Consider the following 24,029-nt stretch of genomic DNA (forward strand, 5'->3'; position numbering starts at 1 on the left):
TGGTGGGGGGGTGTCGTTGCTCTGCTGCTGCTTATCCATGGGAGGGGGGAGCTGGGGGGACTTTGGGGTTCTAACATTTAACTGTCATTCATTCTTTGAGGCACTCCTCTGTTTTTATGGATGGTTGCGAAGAAAAAGAATTTCAGGATGTATATTGTATACATTCCTCTGACATTAAAGTGTAAACTTAAATTTGTCGGACCAATAGCCACATCACACAGTTCTTCGCCTTATCCTTTCACCAGTTTATTTGTCCAAGCCCAGCTGGCGAGAGGCTCCGGAGCCAAAACATCGTGAGGGACAGAATTCCTTCTCTCCCTGGGGCTCATATCCGACCTCTGCAGTAAGGTACAATAGTTTACTTTTACACACCTAAAGAGCCATGGTCCATTCCACATAAGGAGGTGTTTTCTTTTTGTTACAAAGTACGTACAGACTAGTACAGACAGCTTTAAGGGAAGGCATTGTTATTAGACATGCACACATCTGTTACTTTTCGACAGTCCTGCCCTTTTTAGCTATTTCACAACGTCACAGCTGCCCGAAATAGAAACAAAGGATGCAACTTATGCTAACACAGTATGTAGTCCTTAAAGGTCATTAACCCCTGAATCCCCAATATCCTCAAAAACATCATCAAAATGTACCTATTGAAATGAATGCTAACATTTCATTTGTCTTCCTCACCAATGGCTCAACCGACAAATTATCCTTTATGGAATCCTACACGAGGAATCCCAAGTCCTTTTGTGCCTCAGAGTTTTTTTAATTTTCTCCCTGTTCAGAAAAAAGTCTATGCTTTTGTTCCATATATCAAAGTGCATAACCACACACTTCCCAACATTGCATTCCATCTGCCACTTCTCTGCACATCCACCTAATATGCCCAAGTCTTCTGCAGCCTCCCTGTTTCCTCAACATGACCTGCACCTCCACCTACCTTCATATCATCCACAATCCTGGCCACTAGGTCATCAATTCCATATCATCCAAGTCACTGACATACAATGTGAAAAGAATCGGTCCCAACACTAACTTCTGTGGAACACCACTAGTTACCAGCAGCCAAACAGAAAAGGCTCCCTTTATTCCCACTCTTTGCCTCCTGTTCTATCCATGCTAGTATCTTTCCTGTAACTCCATGGGCTCTTAACTTGTCAACCATGTGAGGCACCTTGTCAAAGGCCTTCTGAACATCCACCAATTCTCCTTTGTCTACCCTGCTTATTATTTCCTCAACAAATCCCAACAGATTTGTCAGGAAAGATTTTCCCTTATCAAACCACACTGACTGGCATATTCTACCATGTGCCTCCAAGTACCCCGAAACCACATCCTTAGCAATCGACTCCCAACATCGTCCTAACCACTGAGATCAGGCTAACTGACCTATAATTTCCTTGCATCTGTTTTCCTCCCTTCTTGAAGACTGGAGTGACATTTGCAATTTTCCAGTCCTCTGGAACCATTCCAGAATCAAGTGATTCCAGCATATTGGTACTGTCTTTCACAGTGAAGACTGATGCAAAATACTTATTCAGTTTGTTTGCCAGAACCTTGTTCCCCATTACTACCTCTCCAGCATCATTTTCTAGTGGTCAAAAATGTACTCCCACCTTTCATTTACTCTTTATATACTTGGAAAAAAAACTTTTTTTATATTGCTAGCTAGCTTACCTTCATATTTCATCTTTTTCACCCTTACGTCTTTCTTAGTTGCCTTCTGTTGGTTTTTAAAAGTTTCCCAATCCTCTAACTTTCCACTAATTTTTGCTCACTCTTTTGCTTTTATGTTGGCTTTGACTTCCTTCGTCAGCCACTGTTGTGTCATCCTGACTTTGGAATAATTCTTCTTCTTTGGGATGTATCTATCCTGCACCTTTTGAATTGCTCCCAGGAACTCCAGCCATGGCTGCTCTGCTGCTTTCCCTGCCACTGTCCCCTTCCAATCAACTTTGACCAGCTCCTTACTCATGCTACTGTAATTCCCTTTATTGTACTGTAATACTGATACATCTGACTTTAGCTTCTCCCTCTCAAATTGCAGGGGAAATTCTATCATATCATGATCACTGCCTCCTAAGTGCTCCTTTACCTTAAGCTCCCTAATTAAATCCAGTCTACTACACAATACTCAATCCAACACAGCTGATCCCCTAGTGGGCTCAACCACAAGCTGCTCTAAAAAGCCATCTTGTACACATTCTACTAATTCTCTCTCTTTGGATATAGCACCAACCTGATTTTCCCAATCTACCTGCATATTGAAAACCCCCACGACTATTGTAACATTGCCCTTTTAACAAGCCTTTTCTATTTCCCATTGTAATTTGTAGCTCACATCCTGGCTACTGTTTGGAGGCCTGTATATAATTCTCATCAGGGTCTGCTTACCCTTGTAGTTTCTTATCTGTACCCACAAGAGTTCTAAATCTTCTGATCCTATGTCATCTCTTTGATTTCATTTTTTCCCAGAAGAGCCACGCTAACCCTCTGCCCACCTGCTTGTCCTTTTGATACAATGTATGTCATTGGATGTTAAGCTCCCAAATATAATCTCCTTTCAGCCATGACTCATTGATGCCCACAGCGTCACACTTGCCCATCTTTAACAGCACTACAAGATCTACTTTATTCTGTACTGCATGCATTCAAATATAAAACTTTCAATTCTGTATCTGTCATCATTTAAAATTTTGACCCCTTTGAAATTGCAAAGTATTGGTATCAGTTTATTATTGTAAATTGTAAGTTATTGTTATATTGTTACATATGTACTGAGGTACTGCGAAAAGATTGTCGTTGCATGCTTTTGATACAGATCATCTCATTACAGGTGCATTGAGATAGAATAAAAGAAAATAGTAAGAGTGCGGAATAAAGTGCGCAGTTACACAGAAAGAGCAGGCAGGTAATAAGGTGCAAGATCATAACTAGTATTGGTATATTATAGTCACATCTACTAAGATACAGTAAAAAGTTTGAAAAGTTTGTAATTTTATCCTTACCTTCTTAAGTTATCGTATGTAATGTGTACTAACGTGCTTCCCTGGTTCGGGAAACGCTATCTCGTTTCTATATACATTGTATAGTTCTGGAATTATATAAATATAGTTAAAAGACAATCAACGACTTGACTTGGATACTGTTTATACAGGATCAAATCAATACGGGATAGGTTGAGTGATCAGGAGTCTATCTCACTGTACTGGGGGACTGCTCAATAGTCTTAAAGATGATGTCTTTGAATCTGGTGTCATATCCTTTCAGGCTTTTATATCTTCTGCACGATGGGAGTAGAGTGAAGAGAGAATGTCCGGGATGGGTGCAGTCTTTGATTATGCTAGCTGCTTTACCGAGGCAGCAGGAAGCACAGACAAAGTTAATGGTCCTGGTATATGTTATTGGCCAATCACTGGGTCCAGGGGAGGACCAATCGCTCAGATGACCAGCCAACCATGGCTTCCAAGTCATGTCCTAAAGTCATCAAGGACAACAATACCCACAATGCTGTGCGCGCCTCTGCCCCGCAGTGGACATTTGCGTCCGCGTCCACTCTTGCGCGCCTGTGCAACACGTCGTCTTTAATCGGCTTTAATATTAGATCTCTAAATTATCAAATATTGTTAAAATGTGTCCTGTAAGGTAAATACAACTTTAACAGTTCTTGGCCACACTTGATTGTTCACATTATCTGCCAACAACTTGAGCTTCCCGAGGCTACTTCAGGATTCGCCCCCCTTCGGCAACGTTATCACCAATTCGTTAATGCTGACAGCAACCGCGAATAGATAGGCTGTAAGAACTGTCTATCATCCGGGCGTATCCCGCCCTATGCTTGCTTCCTCATTGGTCAACGGTGTCAGACACCACAATCCAATTGTTTGAGCCACCGGTCAACAAGAGTCAGGCCGACCAACCAGCCATAGTCATGTGACTATTTTAGTACCGCCCCTTTGCATCGATTGGTGGATGGCGATTCAAATTCTGCCACCGATTGGCCGACTGCCTATCGCACGTGCGCGGTGGGGGGGGTCACCGCCCGACGGGCTTTACATGGAGAGTCCTGAAAAAGGGTCTCAGCGGGAAACGTCAATTGTTTATTCATTTTCATAGATGCCGCCTGACCCGCTGAGTTCTTCTAGCATCTTGTGTGTGTTGCTCTGGAGTTCCAGCATCTGCAGACTTTCCCGAGTTTCTGCCTTCTATTCAAATACGGCACCACGTGATGCCTCGGCGTAGGGCGGTCCCTGGCTGCCGATTGGTCGAGAGGCGCGGCAACTGCGTGCCTGATTGGACTTGCCGACAGCGCGTCAGTCCGAGGGAGGGGCGGGGCTGGCGGTTGCGATGGGAGCAGCCATGGCGGCGGCCGTGCGGCGAGGCGGGTGCCCGGGGCGGTGGCGGTGAGGCCTCGGGGAAACGAGTGAGGTAGGAGTGGGTGGCATGTGACGGGGGAAAGGTCGCATCTGCGTTAGCTGGCTCTGCGGGCGCTTAGCCAATCACCGTGAGGTACGGGTGGGGTCCTCGGTTTGTCGCTAGGGTAATTGGCCACTCACCTGATCAATGGAGTCACGGGGTCACTGGCCAATCACGTAAGGCTATTGACCATTCACAAGGCACCGATTGGTAGAACAACATGGCCACGAGGGTCATTGGTCAAACACAGGGGCCCAATGGCAGTCACTGGTCAATCATTACCTAGTGATGTCACTGTCTCCTCATCATCCAATCACACTGGCTGCCTTGTAGGAGTCATTGAAGTTCATGGGGTGGGTTCAATAGGTATCAGATTCATTGGCCAACAATAGTAGACTAGACCATTAACGTGATCCTCCAGTTACTAAGGGTTACCAATGACCCATTTCCCAGATCTTGACGTCACTGTTAGCTTTGCCAGCTCATTCCCTAAGAGGTAGGAGCAGAATTTGGCCATCTGTCCTATTAAATCTGCCCTGCCATTCAATCATGGCTGATCCTTTTTTTTTCTATTCTCCTCAACCCCATTTCCGGGCCTTCTCCCTGTAACCTTTGATCCCATGTCCAATCAAGAACCTATCAACCTCTGCCTTAAATACACCCACCGACCTGGCCTCTGCAGCTGCATGTGGCAACAAATTCCACGAATTCACCAGCATCTGGCCAAAAAAATCTCTCCGCATCTCTGTTTTGAAAGGGTGAGTCTCTATCCTGAGGCTGTGCCCTCTTGTCCTAGACTCTCCCACCTTGGGAAACATCCTTTCCACATCTACTCTGTCTAGGCCTTTCAACATTTGAAAGGCTTCAATGAGATCCCTCCTCATCCTTCTGAATTCCAGCAAGTACAGACCCAGAGCCACCAAGTGTTCCTCGGATGATAACCCTTTCATTCCTGGAATCAATGCAAACGCATGTTTTCTAAGATGAGGGGCCCAAAGCTGTTCACAATACCCTTGAGAAGGTGGAGTTTGGGGGGGGGGTGATGCCAATAATTATCATCCAACCCCACAATCATACCCTCCTCGAAACAATAGGGGTGAGACCCTGCACCACTCCTGCCCCTTTTGTGGGATCCTTTGGCATCATGGTCAGAGGGAGTTCCATTATATGGAAATGGCTCCAGTGGAGGGAGCATGGTATGCCTTCACCCACTGCCCTCATTTTCCTGGGTGTGGAGAAACACTGTGGTTTGAGAGGAGGTGTCAGAGTAGTCCGACAAGTGTGTATTTTATAAGTTACTAATTTGCATCATTGATACAGTGGGAAAACATGCCTTGCATATCTTTCATGCACATGCATTGAACTAGAACAAGGTAAACCATTAACAGAATAAAGTGTCACAACTACAGCGAAAGTTCCGTGCAGGCAGACAATATGATCCAGGGGCCACAGTCATAGATTATGAGGTCTTGAGTCAATCTTATCATACCAGGGGAACATTCAGTAGTCTTCTAACAGCAGGGTAGATGCTATGCTTGAGCCTGGTGGGACATGCTTGGAGGCTTTTGAATCTTCTGCCTGATGGGGAGGGGGAGAAGAATGTCTGAGGTGGGAGGGGACTGAGGCAGTGAGAAATGTTCATGGAGGGGATTCTGATTTCTATGATGTGGTGAGCTGTGTCCACAACTCCCTGTGGTTCCTTATAATTGGAAAGGGTTTATTATTGTCCCGTACTGAGATACAGTCAAAAAAAAACTTGTCTTGCACAGTGTTTGTTACACCGTACATTGAACTAGTACAAGGAAAACAATAACAGTGCAGAATAAAGTGTCACAGTTACAGTGCAGGCCGACAATAAGGTGTAAGGGCCACAATGAGGTCGATTGTGAGGTCAGGAGTCTGTCCTGTTATATGAGGGGGGTGTTCAGTAGTCTATGATAGCGGGATTGAAGCTGTCCTTGAGCATGATGAAAGGTGCTTTCAGGCTTTTGATCTTGTGTCCAGTGGAAGAAGGGAGACGAGAGGTTGTCTGGGGTGGGGGTCTTTGATTGTGTAGCTGTTTTCCTGAGGCGGCAGGAAGTGTAGACATGATGCATCTGGATAGGCGGCTTTCTGTGTTGTGTCAGTGAAAATTGGTGAGGGTTGATGGGGAGATGCCAAATTTCTTTAACCTCCTGAGGAAGTACAGGCGTTGGTGAGCTTCCTTGGCCTTGACATCATCATGGTTGGACTACGAGAGGCTATTTGCTCCTTGGAATTTGAAACTCTGAACCCTCTCAGCTTCAGTCCCATTGATCTAGACAGGAGCATGTGCATGGCACACGCTTCCTGAAGAAATGACCAGCTCTTTGGTTTTGCTGACAAAGAGGAGAAAGGTTACCAAGGCATCATGGCAGGAAGCTCCCTATCTCCTTCTTGTACAGTAATTCATCATGGTTATTGAAGATATGGCCCACCTCAGTGGTGTCATCTGCAGACTTGTCATAGACGTCTGGTCATGCACAGACATATAGGGAGTATGGTATAGACATGAGAGTGTAGGGAGTAGAGGAGAGGGCGAGTGGTGGTGCGCTCATGTTGAGAACTTCTGTAGCGGAGGTGTTGTTGCTATTTGTTATGGTTGGTTGGTCAGGAAGCCCTCAACGTGCTTGCTGTCTAGTTTGTACGAGGACTAGGCCCCAAACCACGGTGTTGCCTGTTTACAGCTGCCGGGAAGGAGGCATGAGAACTGGTGCGCTCCATCAGGGGCCAGTGTGACGCATCGCCCAGGTTGGAGTCAATGCCCCCCCCCCCCCCCCCGTGTTCGCTCAGCAGAAGACGAGCTGTGTTGTGGGTACTTGCCCCATGCACCAGATTGGGCCTCACCCATGTCTCGTGTATTCCTGCTCCTCTACTGTGCTAGTTCTCAGGGTGGATATACGTGTATATAATTTCCCTTCCTCCCCCATGGAAGATTACAATCTGTAATCCATTGTGTCCACTGTACAGGGGCTGGCCTATACAGCTTCACCAGAGCCCTGATGGCCGGTCTTTCTTGACGGGGACGTAGGGTTGGACTTTGAGTTGTGTGTGTGTCTGTCTGTCTGTCTCTGTGTGTGTGTATATGTGTGTGTGTCTGTATATGTGTATCTATGTATATGAAACACTCTGGTTCTGTCGGCTGTGTAACTCTAGGGGAGACAATCTCTGGCCCGCCAAACGTGTGAGACTGGGGTGTGAGCGTTTGTGTGGATGCTGCGTGATCTGTTATCCTGTTACAAATCAGTACCTCGAAATTACAGACAGTGCACTTCATAGAATTAAATGATTTAGCTTTATAATTCTTAATTTGACTAAAGGAAAAAGTAAAGAGAAAGCAAAAAAAAGGGCCCATTTTAATGAAACAATCTAATGTGCACAAGTTGGATTTTCTTGACGCAGCAGGCCAGGCAGCACCTCTTCCTAGAGATGCTGCCTGGCCTGCTGCGTTCACCAGCAACTTTTATGTGTGTTGCTTGAATTTCCAGCATCTGCAGAATTCCTGTTGTTTGGATTTACTTGATTTACTTTTTAATTTATTATGTTTTATTTTATTTATTATTTTTTCTCTCTCTGCTAGATTATATATTGCATTGAACTGCTGCTGCTGCTGAGTTAACAAATTTCACGTCACATGCCGGTGATAATAAACCTGATTCTGATTCTGATTCCGGAGCTCACAGTTTCCCCTTCACCGAATCTCCTTCGATCTCCTTGGCCTTCGTCGGATCGTGGCCCCACTCCGGGTGGAGTCCTATGACTCTTCTCTCCGGTGTCTTCTCCCTTCATACTGCGCTGAACGAAAGCCCAGCTCACCCCAGTGTCAGGCACACAACACAAAAACAGACTCCATTCATTGGATGGCTCACATTCCAAAGCACCAGTTATCTCGAACCGTAACCCAAACACTGCTTCTACAGACAGACCATTCCGTTAGCAGTCAAACCTTTCCCAGGGTGTTTATATATATACACTTATGTAAAAAGTTAAATTAAATAAGTGGGGTGAAAAGAGGAACAAAGTGGTGAAGTAGTTTTCATGGGTTCAGTGTTCACTGCCCATTCAGTAATCTGATTGCAGAGAGGAAGAAGCTGTTGAGTGACATCCTGATGGAAGTTTATGAAATTATCAGGAGTGTAAACAGAGTAGACAGTCAGAATCTTTTTTTCTCCATGAGTGGGAGTGTCAAACACAGAGGGGAATTGGTCTAAGGTGAGTGGGGCTAGTTCAGAGGAGATGGGCGGAGCAAGCTTTTTCCCACCCAGAGTGTGATGGCTGCCCAGAATGTGCTGTCAGGGGTGCTGGTGAAGGCAGACAGTGGCAGTTTTAAGAGGCTTTTAGATGTACACGTGAATATTAGAAATAGAATTAATTTATTACTGTCACATGTACCAAGATATAGTGAAAAACTTTTCTTACATACCAGATCAGATCAAGATATAGTGAAAAACTTTTCTTTCATACAAATCAGATCGTTACACAGTGCATCGAGGTAGTACAAGGTAAAACAATACAAAATGCAGAATAAAGGGTTACTGCTACAGAGAGAATGCAGTGCCGGGACCACGGGCAGGTAGATTGTGAGGTTAAGGTCTGGTCAATAGGGTTAGAAGAGTGGGGTAGCTGCCCTTGAGCCTGCTGGTATCTGCTTTCAGGCTTTTGGATAGTTTGCCTGATGGGAGGGGAGAAGGGTGGATGTCTGGGGTGGGTGGGGTCGTCAATTATGCCGTCTGCTTTACAGAGGCAGCGGGAAATGGAGACAGAGGGGAGGCAGGTGTCCATGGTGTGCTGAACTGTGTCCACAACTCTCTGCAGCCGTCACGTGTGTATTTAACATGAAAAATGTCTTGGTGGCTCTGGAGTTCATGGATGGAAATCATGATGTCCTGGTACATACCCACATTACAAAAAGCATTGGATAAATCCCTGGAAACTAACCATATTTGTGTCCTAGGTCAATGAGGGAAGCCAAGGAGGAACTTTATGAGGTCACAACAGATATCTGTGTCGTCGTCAGCCAAGGGCGAGAGGAGGGCCGTTCTTGTGCCTTTATCAAGTACGGCAGTAAGGACATTCGAGGAAACTACAGGTCGGTGAGTCTAACACCAGTAGTATGGAAGTACCAGAGAGGGTTCTGATGGGTATGATATAATGAAAGACAACGATAGAGGACCTTGTGCGTGGGAAATTGTGTCCCACAAATTTGTTTGTGTCTTCACAAGAGATGACAGAGGACCGACGAGGGCAGGGTGGTTGTCCATACAGACTTTGACAAGATCCCGCATCATACGCTGGTCTGGAACTGAGAGCCCGGAAGATCCTGCGGCGGCGGACACAAAATTGTCTCAGTGGGAGGGGAGAGAGTGGAGGGTTGTTTCTCAGTCTGGAGTCCTGTGTGGGGCTCTCTGTCGTTTGTCATCTACGTTAATGGTCTAGATGACAACGGTCACCGTGAGTAAGTTCAGAATCAGGTTTGTTATTCACTGACACACATTGTGAAATTTGTAGTTTTGTGGTGGCACTGCAGTCAGTACAATTGCCATAAATAACAACAAATAAATATATATTGCAAAAGAGGAATAGCACAGTAGTGTTCACGGACCGTTCAGAAATCTGACTGCAGAGGGGACGGAGGTGAGTGTCTTCAGGCTCCTGTACCTCCTCCCTGATGCAGTAACGAGTAGAGAGCATGTCTGGGTAGTAAAGGTCCTTAGTGACCGATGGCGTCTTCTGCCTCTGGATGGTGGGAGGGTTGTGCCCGTGATGGAGCCAACAGCCTACAACCCTCTGCAGCCTTTTGCGATTGTGTACATTGGGGCCTCCGCAGCAGACGGTGCTGCGAGCAGTCAGCATAGTGTCCACTGTACACCTGCGGGGGACACACCAATTCCAAAACTCCTAGAGCTGTTGGCGTGCCTTCTTCATGACTGTATCAATGTGTTCGGCCCAAGATAGAACCTCTGAGATGATAATGCCCAATAACTTGAAGCTGAACACCATTTCCACTGCTGACTTTCGATATGGACTTGAGCGTGTTCTGGCAACTTCTCCTTCCTGAAGTCCACAATCAATCTCTCGGTCTTACTGACGAAAGTTGTTGTTGAGACAAAACTCAATCAGCCAATCAACCTCACTCCTGTACGCCTCCTCGTTGCCATCCGAGATTCTGCCAACATCAGATCACACCAAGATCGATGGTGCAGTGGACAGTGAAGAGGCTTCTCTGAATCTGCTGGGGATGTGGGCCAAGGAGTAGCAGATGGAGTTTCGCTCGGACCAGTGTGGGGAGTTGCAATTTGGGAAGACAAACCGGGGACTTCACACAGTGAACGACAGGGCTGTGCGAGGTATTGTAGAACAGAGAGACATTCGGAATAGGTACATGGTTCCCTGAAAGTGGTGTTGGAGGTAGACAGGATAGGGTTGGGATGCCAAGATCAGACAAAGGTTAATGGCCAGATCCTTAGCAGTGTGGAGGGACAGAGGGATCTGGGAATACATGATCATAGATCCCTCAAAGTTGCGTGCAAGTTGATAGAGTGATTAAGGAGGTGCATTTGTTTTGGCCTTCATTTGTCAAGATACTGAGTTCAAGGGCCACAAGGTAATGTAGCTCTATAAAACCCTGGTTACACTACAGTTGGAATATTGTGTTCAGATCTGATCACCTCACTTAAGGAAGGATGCAGAGAAGGTGCAGAGGATATTTACCAGGACACTGCCTGGGTGAGAGAGCATGTTGTATGAGGGTAGATGGAGCGAGCTACGGCTTTTCCCTGGAGCGAAGACAGTGTCAGGAGTCTTGATAGAGGTGTACAAGATGATAAGAGGCACAGATGACAAGTATAGTAGGAGATTTTTTTCCCCAGGGTGGAAGTGGCCGATACAAGATGGCATAATTATAAGGTGACTGGAGAAAAGTATAGTGGGGAATGTCAGAGGTAGTTTTCTCACACAGAGAGTGGTGGGTGTATGGAACACACTGTGATAGAGGCAGATACATTAGGAGCATATATGGATGATAGAAAATAGAGGGTTGTGTGGGAGGGAAGGGTTTGATTAATCTCAGAGTAGATTAAAATATCAGTATAACATTGTGGTCCATTGGGCCTGTACTGTTCTGGAATGTTCCATGTAACATTGCTGTTCAACAAACCATTCCTGAGACCAAACTTCAAGTATTGCATTCAGTTTTGATCGTCCTGCTGTAGGAAGGCTGGGATTAAGCTGGAGAGGAAACAGAAAATATTTACATGGACGTTGCTGGGACTGGAGGGTGTAGTTATAAGGAGAGAATGTACAGGCTGGGACTGTTTTCCCTGGAGTGAAGGAGGTTGAGGAGAATTGACAGAGGTTAATAAAATCACTAGGGGGGTATAGAAAAGATGGACAGTCACAGTCTTTCTCACCCAGTGTCTAAACCCTGAAGATACAGATTTAAAGTGAGGGAGGAAGGATTTAAAGTGGTCACTTTTTCACCCAGAGTGTGGTCCGTCTTGGAGTGAGCTGCTGGAGGAAGGTGTTGAGGCAGGTGCATTAATAACATTCACACTCAGGTAGGTACATGGATAGGAAAGATACAGGGGACAGGGGCCAGACGTGCAAGTGGAACTAGCTCAGATGGGAATCTGGGTCAGCAAGCTTGGATGGGCCAAAGGCTGAGAACAGGGGTGGTGGAAATCCCTCAAGGAGGCTTGTGAGGGACAATGCCCTGATCAGGTAGGCCTCCGTCAAAGAGCAGATCCTTCAGAGAGGGGAGGGAGAACCCTCACAGGTGGAGGTCCCTTTAAGAGAAGATCCTTCAGGGAGTGGCGATGTCCAAGAGATTGCTCATAGGAGAGGTCCTTGGGGAGGGAGATCCCTTGGGTTTGTAAGTCCATTCTCGCCAATCCCTCACTGCTCCCCTCTCGCCCCTGCAGGACTGGGGAGGATGGCAGAGGAGCGGCGGGGGGAGGGGGAGGAGGAGGAGGAGAGGGCTTCAGCACTGGACGAGGTGGCGAGGAGACGATGCACCGCAGCACAGAACCTCGCCTTCCTGAAAGCACGTTCCATGGACATCACATTTGAGGTGGGAGAGGATTACCAGGTCCTGCAGACCATTGGCACAGGCGCCTACGGAGTGGTGACCTCGGCACGTCACCGGCAAACAGGTAGGAGAGATCCCTCACCTCGCCCCCTTGTCCCCCTCTCCTCTCCCCTTGGCTTGTCCCCGCATCTTCCTCCCCTTCATATCCCAGCAACACCCGACTTTCATTCTGCTTATCCCACCCGGCACTCCACCCCCACATCCCAGAGCTGACCCCTGCCCTCTGCCCTCTGCCCCCACAGGCCAGCTGGTCGCCATCAAGAAGATCCCCAATGCCTTTGACGTGGTGACCAACGCCAAGCGCACCCTCCGCGAGCTGCAGATCCTCAAGCACTTCAAGCACGACAATGTCATCGGCATCAGGGACGTCCTGAAACCACCGGGCAGCCTGGCTGATTTCCGAAACGTGTAGGTAGGGGAGGAGGGAGAGAGTGCTGGGGGGGAGTGAGAGGGAAGGTGGAAGGAGTGGAGAGGGGTGGAAAGGGTGTGTTAGTGGGAGGACGGGTCATTCTGGAGCCCTTGGGAGGCCTGGCCAACCCCCTCCATGTGTAGGAGGGGGAGCAAGTGTGGGATTGGGAAGGGAGAGAAGTAAAGGGGAGGGACAGTGGAGGAGGGAGATAGTTGTGATGGGAGGGGGATGAGGAAATGGAATTGATGGCTTTGTGGCCAAGTTTGGGAAGGATACAAAGATGAGTAGAGCGACAGGTAGTGTTGAGGAAGCAGGGAGTCTGTAGAGGGATTTAGGAAGGTTAGCAGAACGGGCAAAGAAGTGGCAGATGGAATATGGCGTAGGGAAGTGTGTGGCCTTGCACTTTGATAGAAGGAGTAAAGGCATAGACTATTCTCTAAACAGAGAGAAAGTTCAGAAAGCAGAGGTGCAAAGGGACTCGGTAGTCCTCGTGTAGGATTCCCTAAAGGTTAACTTGCAGGTTGAGTCAGGGTGAGGAAGGCAAATGCAATGTTAGCATTCATTTTGAGAGGACTGGTACATAAAAGCGAGGATGTAATGCTGAGCCTTTATAAGGAATTAGTCAGACCACACTTGGAGTATTGTGAGCAGTTTTGGGTGCCGTATCGAAGAAAAGATGTGCCGGCATTGGAGAGGGACCGGAGGAGGTTCGTGAGAATGATCCTGGGAACAAAAGGGTTAATGTGTTTGATGGCACTGGTCTGTGTTCACTGGAGTTTAGAAGAATGGGGGGAGTTTGGATTGAAAAACCCAGACAGAATGGATGTGGAGAGGATGTTTCCGATAGTTGGGGAGTCAAGGACCGGAGGGCACAGCCTCAGAATGGAAGGATGTTCTTTTAGAACAGAGACGAGGAGGATTTTCTTTAGCCAGGGGGTGGTGAATCTGTGGAATTCGTTGCCACAGGCAGCTGTGGAGGACTAGTTACGGAGGTTTGCTTGGTTCCTGATTAGTAAAGGCATCAAAGGTTATGGGGAGAAGGCAGGAGAATAGTGTTGAGGAGAAGAATAAATCTGCCATGATGGAATGACAGAGCAGACTCAATGGGCCAAATGCTCCTGTCTTGTGGGGAAAGGGGAGGGAACTGTTGCGAGCCCTGGATTGCCGGTTCCTGTCTCACTCTCTCTCCTCTGTCCCCACTCTTTATCTCTATTTCTGTTCCTGCCTGCCCCCAGTTACGTGGTGCTGGACCTGATGGAGAGCGACCTTCACCAGATCATCCACTCCCCGCAGCCCCTCACGCTCGAGCACTCCCGGTACTTCCTCTACCAGCTCCTTCGGGGCCTCAAGTACATCCACTCAGCCCGTGTCGTCCACCGCGACCTCAAGCCTGGGAACCTGCTGGTCAACGAGAACTGCGAGCTGAAGATCGGCGATTTTGGCATGGCGCGCGCCCTGCGCCGCGGAGGGAGTTCATCCTCCTCCTCCGCCGCCTCCTCCCAGCAGCCCTTCCTGACAGAGTACGTGGCCACCCGGTGGTATCGAGCGCCCGAGCTCATGCTCTCGTTCCCCGGTTACGGGAGTGCAGTGGACTTGTGGTCTGCCGGCTGCATCTTTGCCGAGATGTTGGCCCGTCGGCAATTGTTCCCTGGCAAGAACTACCTCCATCAGTTGCAGCTGATCCTGGCTGTGCTGGGCACCCCCTCCGATGACCTGGTGACTTCGGTGGGGGCTGAGAGGGTGAGGTCCTACCTGAGGGGCCTGCCCCGCCGTAAGCCTGTGCCCCTCGCGTCCCTCTTCCCCGGGGCCCAACCCCAGGCCCTGGACCTCCTGGGCCGCCTGTTGAGGCTGGACCCCCGTGAGCGTCCCACAGCGGCACAGGCCCTGGCCCACCCCTTCCTGGCCCAGTACCATGACCCCCAGGACGAGCCCGAGTGCTCCCCACCCCTGGAGCTGGACGAGCCACCTGAGGGAGCCGGCAGGGAAGAGCTGAGGGAGGCAGTGGGCCGTGAGATTGCCGAGTTCCACCGACGCCGTCAGCGCCGGGGGGCCGAGCTCAGGCCGGTGGTCCCTCCTCTGCCATCATCTTCCTCTTCCTCTTCCAATGCTGCCCCTTCCTCCCGGGATGTGGAGATGGCCGGGGTGTCCCGTCAAGCCCTCCCTGTCCCCGCTTCCCACCCAGTCCCCGTCTCGCACACCCTCCCCATCTCCCGTCCTGTCTCTCGGCCTGCCCCCACTGAGGAGCCAGCAGTCTGGGAGCAGCGTAGGCAGCGACATTCAGAGGACGAAGAGGAGAAGGAGGAGAGGGGTGCTGAGGTGGAGGAGGAGGAGGAGACACCAACATCCCGGGTCGAGGGCAGGAAAGATGGAGGCATCTCAGCTGACACGAAAGCAGCTCTGAAGGCGGCCCTGTTGAAATCAGCACAGAGACAGAGAAACCGAGGTGAGCGGAGGGCAGGGAGGGGGGAGGGAGGGGAAAGAGGAGAGGGATTGAGGGAGATTGATGGGAGAGAAAGGGAAGGGAATGAAGAGGGCTTGAGAGAGGGAGGATTCAGGGGGTTGAGAAGAATGGAGGGGGATTGAGGGGTGGAGAAAGGGATGCAGTGGTGTGAAGGAGGGGACAGTGGGAGAGGTATTAGGTTCGAGGGGAGGGAAGGAGGATTTAGGGCAGGAGGAAAGGGTTGGGAGGAAGGACAGGGAAACGGGGGCAAGGGGAACATATTGGGAGGGGAGGAAAGGGATGGGGAAGAAGGGGGGAGGACTAACGGGTGAGGGGAGGGTGTGTAGGAGGGGAAGGGAAAGTTGGAGGGGAGAAAATGGACAGGAAGGGAGAGAAGCAGAGGGGCAGGAAATGGGGCAGGGATGAATTGTGATAGGGAGGTGGGGGGAAAGAGGGAAGGGACAGGAAAGGGAGCTGAGGGAGAGAAGGGATTTGAGGGGGAAAGGGAGTGTAAAGCACGGGTTTGAAGGGGAGGAAAAGAAATAAAGAGGAAGAAGGGAGAAAAAGGGGAGGAGGAAAGCAGTGAAGAGAAAGGGGAAATAGAGAGTGCAGTTGCTCTCAGTAACAGGTGTACTGTTGTACAGGTGTACTCAGTAACAGGTGGACTGTTGTACAGGTGGACTCAGTAACAGGTGTACTGTTGTACAGGTGGACTGTTGTAGAGATGTACTCAGTAACGGGTGTACTGTTGTACAGGTGGACTCAGTAACAGGTGGACTGTTGTACAGGTGGACTCAGTAACAGGTGTACTGTTGTACAGGTGGACTGTTGTAGAGATGTACTCAATAACGGGTGTACTGTTGTACAGGTGGACTCAGTAACAGGTGGACTGTGGGGGCAGGACACAGCAACCAGCTCCCTGGTACGGGATCTGGCTCTGTGGCTCAGAAGGATCGTGGGGAGAAGAGGAGAGCAGTGGTGACAGGGAACTCACGAGTCAGAGGAGCAGATAGGAGATTCTGTGACAGGAAAGAGACACACGGATGGTATGTTGCCTCCCAGGTGCCAGGGTCCGGGGTGTCTCAGATTGCGTCCACAGCATTCTAAAGGGGGAGGGTGAACAGCTGAAAGTCGTGGTACATATTGGTACCAACGCCATAGTTAGGAAGAGAGATGATATCTTGAAGAGAGAATGCAGGGAGCTAAGGGAGATGCTGAAACAGAGGATCTCCAGGGTAGTAATCTCTGAATTGATGCCCATGCCACGCACCGGTGAGGGTCAAACTTGGATGATTTGGTAAATTAATGCATGGCTGAGGATCTGGTGCAGGGGGCAGGGTTTCAGGTTTGTGGATCATTGGGGTCTCTTCCGGAGAAGGTGTGGCATGTAAAGAAAGGTGTGTTGTACTGAACATGAGGGGGACCAATAGCTTTTGCAGGTAGATTTGCTAGAGCTTTGGGGGGAGTTAAGCCAGTTTGGGAGGGCGATGGCAATGAGAGTGATTGCTCGGAAGATGTACAGGTAGGTGCAGCGTGTAGAGAGACTTGAGGAAGGATAGGTACTCAGGAATAGCATCATGGCTGCAGAAAGGGAAGATGTTGAGGCAGGTTAGTGCACTGAGTGAATGCGGGTGGAAATCAGAAACGGGGAGAGCAAAATCACTCGAGTAGGAGCATTCTGTAGATGCTCCAAAAGCAACAGAGACACGAGGAACAGATCGGGAGGTAAGGTTTTGGGAAGTACAAAGATAACAGGATTGTTGACATGAGAGACGTCAGCATCCGGAGGGCGAAAGGTTTAGATAAGGTGGAATTTGTTAGCTGTGCCCAAAAAGATCCCTGCCACCGTCAGCGGACAGGCCAGCTCGGTGTTGTGTGGAACTGTGTGCTGTGGTGTTGGGGGCAGTTGAGGGGCAGATGCACGAGGGCATTTAAGAAGCAGAGCCCAGGAACCCAGGCACCTGCTGCCCCTGCAGGGTTTCAGTGGCCCACTAGTTACGGAAACCCTCTTCCCCGACAGCAGAAGCGTCCGCCTGCGTGCAGGAGACGGCGGAACTGCGGCGGCCGGTGACGGCCCAGGAGCGGCAGCGGGAGCGCGAGGAGAAGCGGCGGCGGCGGCAGGAGCGTGCCCGTGAGCGCGAGCGGCGGCAGAGGGAGCGCGAGAGGCGGCAGCTGAAGGAAGGCGACGTGCTGGGCGGCGTGGTCCTCAGCCAGGGCGACAAGAGCCTGCTGCAGCGCTGGATGCGCATGACGGGGGCCGGGCCGGGGCCGGCGGGGGCCACCCTCAACGGCACTGGCAACGGCTGCGGGCCGGGCAGGAGACCGGGCTTCGGACACGAGCAAGGACCGGGACTGCCACCCCCTGCAGCGGCCGGTCCGGGGCTGGGTCCCCCTGCCCCCCAGGGACCGGGACAGGGTCCGACCCCCGTAGGCCCTGGACTGGGAAGCAGACCGACACCAGGAACGGGATCGGGACTGGGACCAGCCCCAGCCACGGCGGGACCAGGGGCGGATCCGGTGCTGCCGCCTCCCGTGGCTCTACCTCCTTTCTCGGGCTTTGGCGGCCCGGCCGAGCTGCCGTGTTGCTTCCCTGGGAACCCGTTCCAGCCCAACCGGGCGCTTGGATCCCGGCAACCCCCGCCCGCTCCTCCCCCAGCCCCCACGGCCACCAACCCTGCCCTCGCCCACATACCCGCCCCCGGGCGCCCGTTCGGGACGGGGGTGGGACAGGAGTGGGGCAGCACCGCACCCCTCTACCGGCCGGCGGCTTGGGACGGTCCCCACCCCCCTGAGGAGGAGCAGGGAGTCCCCGAGGCATCGAGAGGACCGGCGACTGAACCACGACTAGGGAGTGAGGCTTCGGTGGCGGCTACTGCAGAGCAGGAGGATGTCAGCATGGTGACCCAGCAGCTGTCCAAGTCGCAGGTAAAGTGAGCGGGCTTGGGTGTCTGGGGGAAGAGGAGGCGGTCAGGTGGGGAGGTAGGGAAGGGGGTCACAGAGACGGGGAGGGAGGGTGTCACAAAGTCAGAAGGGTGCATGCGGTGGAAGGTACCTCCCTGAACTTGTGCTTGCCCCCTCCAGGTGAAGGATCTGCTCCCGCCTGTTTTCTCAGTCACACCAAAGGGTAGTGGGGCAGGCTACGGAGTGGGCTTCGATCTGGAGGAGTTCCTCAATCAGTCTTTCGACATGGTGGGTGAGACCCAGGAAAGGTGAGTGATCCTCACACTGGTTCCACACCAACTCTACCCTGCCCTCGGTGTCACATTTCGGAAGTGATGGGGCGCTGTGGAAGGGGCTTCATGTTCCCAAAGGAGTGTGTGATGGGACGGTGTGGAGGGAGTTTCACTCTGCGTCTGACCCTGGGAGTGTGTGATGGGACGGTGTGGAGGGAGATTCACTCTGTGTCTGACCCCGGGAGTGTGTGATGGGACGGTGTGGAGGGAGATTCACTCTGTGTCTGACCCCGGGAGTGTGTGATGGGACGTGTGGAGGGAGATTCACTCTGTGTCTGACCCTGGGAGTGTGTGATGGTTCGGTGCGGAGGGAGCTTCACTCTGTGTCTGACCCCGGGAGTGTGTGATGGGACGGTGTGGAGGGAGATTCACTCTGTGTCTGACCCTGGGAGTGTGTGATGGGGCGGTGTGGAGGGAGCTTCACTCTGTGTCTGACCCCGGGAGTGTGTGATGGGACGGTGTGGAGGGAGTTTCACTCTGTGCCTGACCCCGGGAGTGTGTGATGGGACGGTGTGGAGGGAGTTTCACTCTGTGCCTGACCCCGGGAGTGTGTGATGGGACGGTGTGGAGGGAGCTTCTCTCTGTGTGTGACGTGACATTGTGAATGTCTGATCGTGTTTCTTCCACCCTTCCCCTGCAGCCAGGCAGACTCTGCCCCCCTCTCTGCTTCGCTGCTGGCTGATTGGCTGGAGGTCCACCGGATGCATCCGGCTGAGATGGAATCCCTGCAGCAGGAATTACAGCTGGGATCCCCCATGAGCCTCTCCGACCTGGCTGATCTATAGCCCCCTATCACGAGGGAAATGATCGTGACCTGGTTGGAATCCCTGCGAGCGAGGGAGGGTGTGTCGTAGTGCGGGACCCCCAGACTGACAGAACGGGACAGCAGCGGATTACCAGGCTGCCGACACAGGACCACTGGGAGCCAGAGGCCTTCCCACCACACACCTCCTTGAGCAGGAAAAGAGAGGGAGAAGCCTCACCAGAAAGAGTCATCTGCTCTGCGCACAGGTCGCACACTGGAATCCTCGTCCGCAGGTTATGTGGGAGGGGACAGACACTTGACCAGATTCTGGGGAGGTGGTAGACGCCACAGAGGGAGGATCTGGTAAATCTGCTGTGAGAAATAGTCCTTCCCACCCCACCCAGTGTTCTGCCCTGGGAAGGGGTAAGAACTCCACTCGAACCCTAGTGTAGACTTACTTAGCTGTACAGCACTGAAATAGGCCCTTCAGCCCATCAAGTCTGTGCCTACACCACCCCACTTGCCTGCTCCTGCACCTGGCCCACGTCGACCACTTCCTGGAGCAGATCGTCCCATTTACGAACCACCTCCAAAGTCCAGATGAAAAAGCTGCACTTCACGTCCCTTTGGTTCTTCATTCCCCAACACTAGTAAAAGACTGTACACGTTCACCCTATCTGTACCCCTCGTGGCTTTATACACCTCGGTCTCCTATGCCCCATGGAAGACAGCCCCGACCTGTCCTGTATCTCCTTACAACTCAGGGCACCGCGGGAGCGTAGCGGCTAACGGGACGTCAGTGCAGCCCAGGACTTTCCGGAGTACGGAGTTTAAATCCGGCGCCGTTTGTACGTTGTCCCCTATGAGTTTGCGAGGACTTGCTCTAGTTTTCTCCCACAGTCCAAAGGCGTAAAGGTTAATTGGTCATTGTGAATTGTTGGCTGATTAGGCTAGTGTTATGTGGGTGGGTTGTTGGGTGGTGCGGCTCATTTGGCCTGTACCGCGCTGTACCTCTAAACGAAATAAATGAAACTTAACTAGTTCAACTACCCACTCCAGACTACTTCCTGAAGAATCTTTTCCTGCCGCCTCTCCAGTTTAAATCCACCCTTTCAATAACCGGATAACCAGAACTGAGCAGCCTCACCAATTGTGAAACTGAAACGGGACGTCCCAACTCCTGTACTCAGTGCCCCTAACAGCTGACGGCCAATGTGCCAACCAACAGCATCATTGCTCTGTCTCCCCGTGCATCTATTTTCGGTGAGTACTCCCAGGCGTCTGTTCCACACAACGCACTTCATACAGCCGGGGGAACGGGAACTGCACGGAATATTCCCAAATGCCGCTTCTCCGACTGCAGCATAACGTCCAGCCACGTTGGTGGGTGAATTGGCCACTGTTTGGCCGAAGGGTGTTGGGATGGAGAATAAAACAAACAGGTGCTCGCTAGCCCAAATGGATTTACTGAAGGACAACGTGCTGAAGACCCTTCATCCCACAAGTGGCTGCTAGCCTTCTCCTGGACAGATCAGCTCGTGTATTCCTGGGTCCCCACTGCCCCTGGTATGGGAGGTGGGTGGGAAGATCCGAGCAAAGAAGGCAAGGCAACTGATGGAGGAGCGATGGAAATTAAAACTGGTGGAAGGAAACGGGGCTGGAAGTCTATGGTGATCTCGGAGATGGGGAGGGTGTACGGATGCAAGTGGGTCTCAGAGTCGAGGTAGTGTGATTACAGAGACGGTGAGGAAAGGGGTCACGGAATCGGGGAAGGGTGTCAGAGTCGGAAGTGGTTACAGAGTTGGAGAGGTGTTTAGGGAAGGGAGACCATCACGGAGACGGGGAGGGAGGTGGTCATTGGAACGGGGAGAGTCCAAGGGGCTTGAGGAATGGAGAGGGGGGAGGTTACAGAGACAGCAGTGGTGTAGAGACAGGGAGATCGGTGGAGGGGGAGCGTGTACGGGGCGACCATTGATACAGGAGGGGTCTGAGCAGTAAGAACCGCCCTCCCGCCGGCAGTCTCATCACCAGGGAGTCTTAGTCCTCGGGCTGGCCAAGGGCTCCCTCATCCATGGAACCAGTGTACTACTGAGTGCTGGGTGGGAGTGACATAGGGTAGCGCCTATGGGATCCAGGGAGAAAAAGCATCGATTGTAATGCAGTTACAAAATGGAATTATGCTTATTGTATATAAATTTTGAAATTATCTTCATGTTGGAAATTTGATTAACGATTGCAATAATTAGTAAATAACGGTTCTATGCTTTCAATGTAATTTTCTGGGAAAATGTTTAGAAATATTGTGCATGACGGGACGGTGCAGAGGGAGTGTGTAACATGACGTCGCTGCCGTATACGCCCCTCTCCAACACCTTTACCCCAGCAGACAGGCAGACTCCACCCACCCCACCTTCCGACACGCTGCTGCTTATTGGATGGAGGTCCGTCTTCTCCAAGCTGAGATACCCTTCAGCATGGTAATATACACAAAATGCTGGAGGAACTCAGCAGGCCAGGCAGCATCTACAGAAATGAGTAAAAAGTCGACGTTTCGGGCCCAGACCCGTAAACAAGACTGTAATTACAGACAGGTTCATGAGCCGCTCCGACCTTTCTGGTATCTAGTCCCTCCCCCACTGAGGCCTCACAAGTACCACACATCAAAGTTGCTGGTGAACACAGCAGGCCAGGCAGCATCTCTAGGAAGAGGTACAGTCGACGGGGTACATAATGTCTTACTCGCTCTTCTTTCAGTTAGTCCTGACGAAGGGTCTCGGCCTGAAACGTCGACTGTACCTCTTCCTAGAGATGCTGCCTGGCCTGCTGTGTTCACCAGCAACTTTGATGTGTGTTGCTTGAAATTCCAGCATCTGCAGATTTCCTTGTGTTTGCGGCCTCACAGGTTGTCCGTCTGGCTGACATACCGGCATAGGGCGGAGGCTTTGCTGAGGACAGCGGGATCTAAGGCTGTTGCAAAGGGCGGGAACAAATCACCAGACTGTGGAAACTGAACTGCAATGGGACGACAGCGGATCACCGGGCTGTCGAAATAGGACGGGAAAGGGTCAGCAGGCTATAGAAACGAGGCTACTAGGACTAAGAGGGTTCCCCGCCATGCGACAGTTCTAGCGGGGACCAAGAGGATTAACCCCGCACCGCTTCAGACTGGAAGTTTACCGATATTCAGTCCCCCTCCCCCCACGGTCTATCCCTGGGAAAGAGCGAGAATCGAAGTTTAGAGTCACTGTGTTGTACAGCATAGAAACGGGCCTTTCAGCCCTTCAAGTCTCTGCTTTCACAGTTCGAACTTGCCCGTGTTAATTTTGTTTTCCTCTGCGTCCCGTCATTAGGGAACTTTTCCGAACGTCTTTCAAACGTTGCAGTTGTACCCACGTCAGTCATATCGTAATATGTACTCGTCACCCACTGGGTGAAAAATCTGCCCTTTAAAATCTTTCTCTTCTCGTGCCACGCTGGGGGAAGACGATGAAGGTCCATCTTCGCGGTTTTATAAACCTCAGCCTCCTTCACTCAAGCCTTCCTGTCCCGTGAATCGTTTCTACTCCTCCATTGAATCACACTCTTCATATAGCTGGGAAATCAGAACTGCAAACATACTCCAAGTGTGGCCCCAGCAGTGTCTGGTACAACTGTAACATTTCGTCCCTACTCCTGTACCCATTGCCCTGACCGATGAAGGGCAATGACCCTGTTTGCACCTGACGGAGCTTTCAGGGAAGCGTGTACCATTCCTGTTCTACAAAATTCCACAGGGTCCTACCGCCAACTGTATCACACTAATCCGTAAAGTCACCTCACGGGTGAAGTGGCAATTCCAGACTGAATGTGGAACGACGATAGGTTTGGCAGGGCTTGAATGCTATCACCTCTTTAAAAAGTTAAATCAAGCGAAACAGGCGATAACAGGGCTTCACTTCCAGATTAGTTCAATGTCCTCTATTCTGTCTTTGACATGAAGGAACCATCACGAACTCCACAACCCCCAGTGATTCTGCGATTTCAGTACCGAACCGACGTACGATGGGCGGGTGAACCCACGGAAAGCATCCGGCCCAGCCGGGGTACCTGGCCAATTACTAAAGACCTGTGCTGATCAACGGGCTGGAGCGTTCACTGAGATGTTTAACATCTCACTTCGGCAGTCTCACCTGCTAAAAGCAGGCTTCAATTATACTAGTGCCTAAGGAGGACGTGGTAACCTGCCTCAATGACTAGCGTTCAGTAATGAAGTGTTTTCAGAGGGTGGTGATGAAACATATCAACTCCTGCTTGAGAAGCGACTTGGATCTACTCCAATTTGCCTACCAGAGCAACAGGTCCACATCAGATGCTATCTCATCGGCTCTTCAGATCTGGACAACAAAGATGCATAAATCAAAATGCTCTTTATCAACTATAGCTCGCCATTCAATACCATAATCCCCTCAAAAATAATCAAGCTTCAAGACCCTGGCCTCAATACATCCTTGTGCAATTGGATCTTCGATTTCCTTACTTGCAAACCCCAGTCAGTTCGGATTGGCAACGTCCCCTCCACGATCTCTATCAGCACAGGTGGAGCACAAGGCTGTGTGCTTAGCCCCTATACTTATGACTGTATGGCTAATCACAGTTCCACTGCCATTAGATCGAATCAAACATTAAGACGAATCAGCATACAG

At 50.8% G+C, this 24,029-nt stretch overlaps 1 protein-coding gene across 4 annotated transcripts; it reads left to right on the plus strand.

Annotated features, from left to right (window-relative positions):
* The first annotated feature begins 4,270 nt into the window (after positions 1-4,270).
* mapk7 (mitogen-activated protein kinase 7) lies at positions 4,271-21,559 on the plus strand. 4 transcript variants are annotated; one of them, XM_072271461.1, is made up of 8 exons: positions 4,271-4,428; positions 9,389-9,523; positions 12,354-12,584; positions 12,763-12,928; positions 14,165-15,372; positions 17,393-18,294; positions 18,451-18,578; positions 19,243-21,559. In XM_072271461.1, the coding sequence occupies exons 2-8, from the start codon at positions 9,418-9,420 to the stop codon at positions 19,385-19,387; spliced, it is 2,886 nt and encodes a 961-aa protein (XP_072127562.1). In that variant the 5' UTR covers positions 4,271-4,428; positions 9,389-9,417; the 3' UTR covers positions 19,388-21,559. The 4 variants fall into 4 exon arrangements, with proteins under 4 accessions (XP_072127562.1, XP_072127561.1, XP_072127563.1 ...); XM_072271460.1 differs by having other exon boundaries at positions 4,272-4,428; positions 17,390-18,294; XM_072271462.1 differs by lacking the exon at positions 4,271-4,428 and having other exon boundaries at positions 9,434-9,527; positions 17,390-18,294.
* The last annotated feature ends 2,470 nt before the right edge of the window (positions 21,560-24,029 follow it).

The sequence above is a fragment of the Mobula birostris genome, chromosome 11 (genome assembly GCF_030028105.1).
Source record: "Mobula birostris isolate sMobBir1 chromosome 11, sMobBir1.hap1, whole genome shotgun sequence".
Taxonomy (NCBI): Eukaryota; Metazoa; Chordata; class Chondrichthyes; order Myliobatiformes; family Myliobatidae; genus Mobula; species Mobula birostris.

Coding starts and splice junctions, on each gene's coding strand:
- mapk7 (XM_072271460.1), top strand. CDS start 9,418: ATGAGGTCACAACAGATATCTGTGTCGTCGTCAGCCAAGGGCGAGAGG. Junction 12,585..12,762: donor GGCACGTCACCGGCAAACAG/GTAGGAGAGATC, acceptor CTGCCCCCACAG/GCCAGCTGGTCGCCATCAAG. Junction 18,579..19,242: donor GTGGGTGAGACCCAGGAAAG/GTGAGTGATCCT, acceptor CTTCCCCTGCAG/CCAGGCAGACTCTGCCCCCC.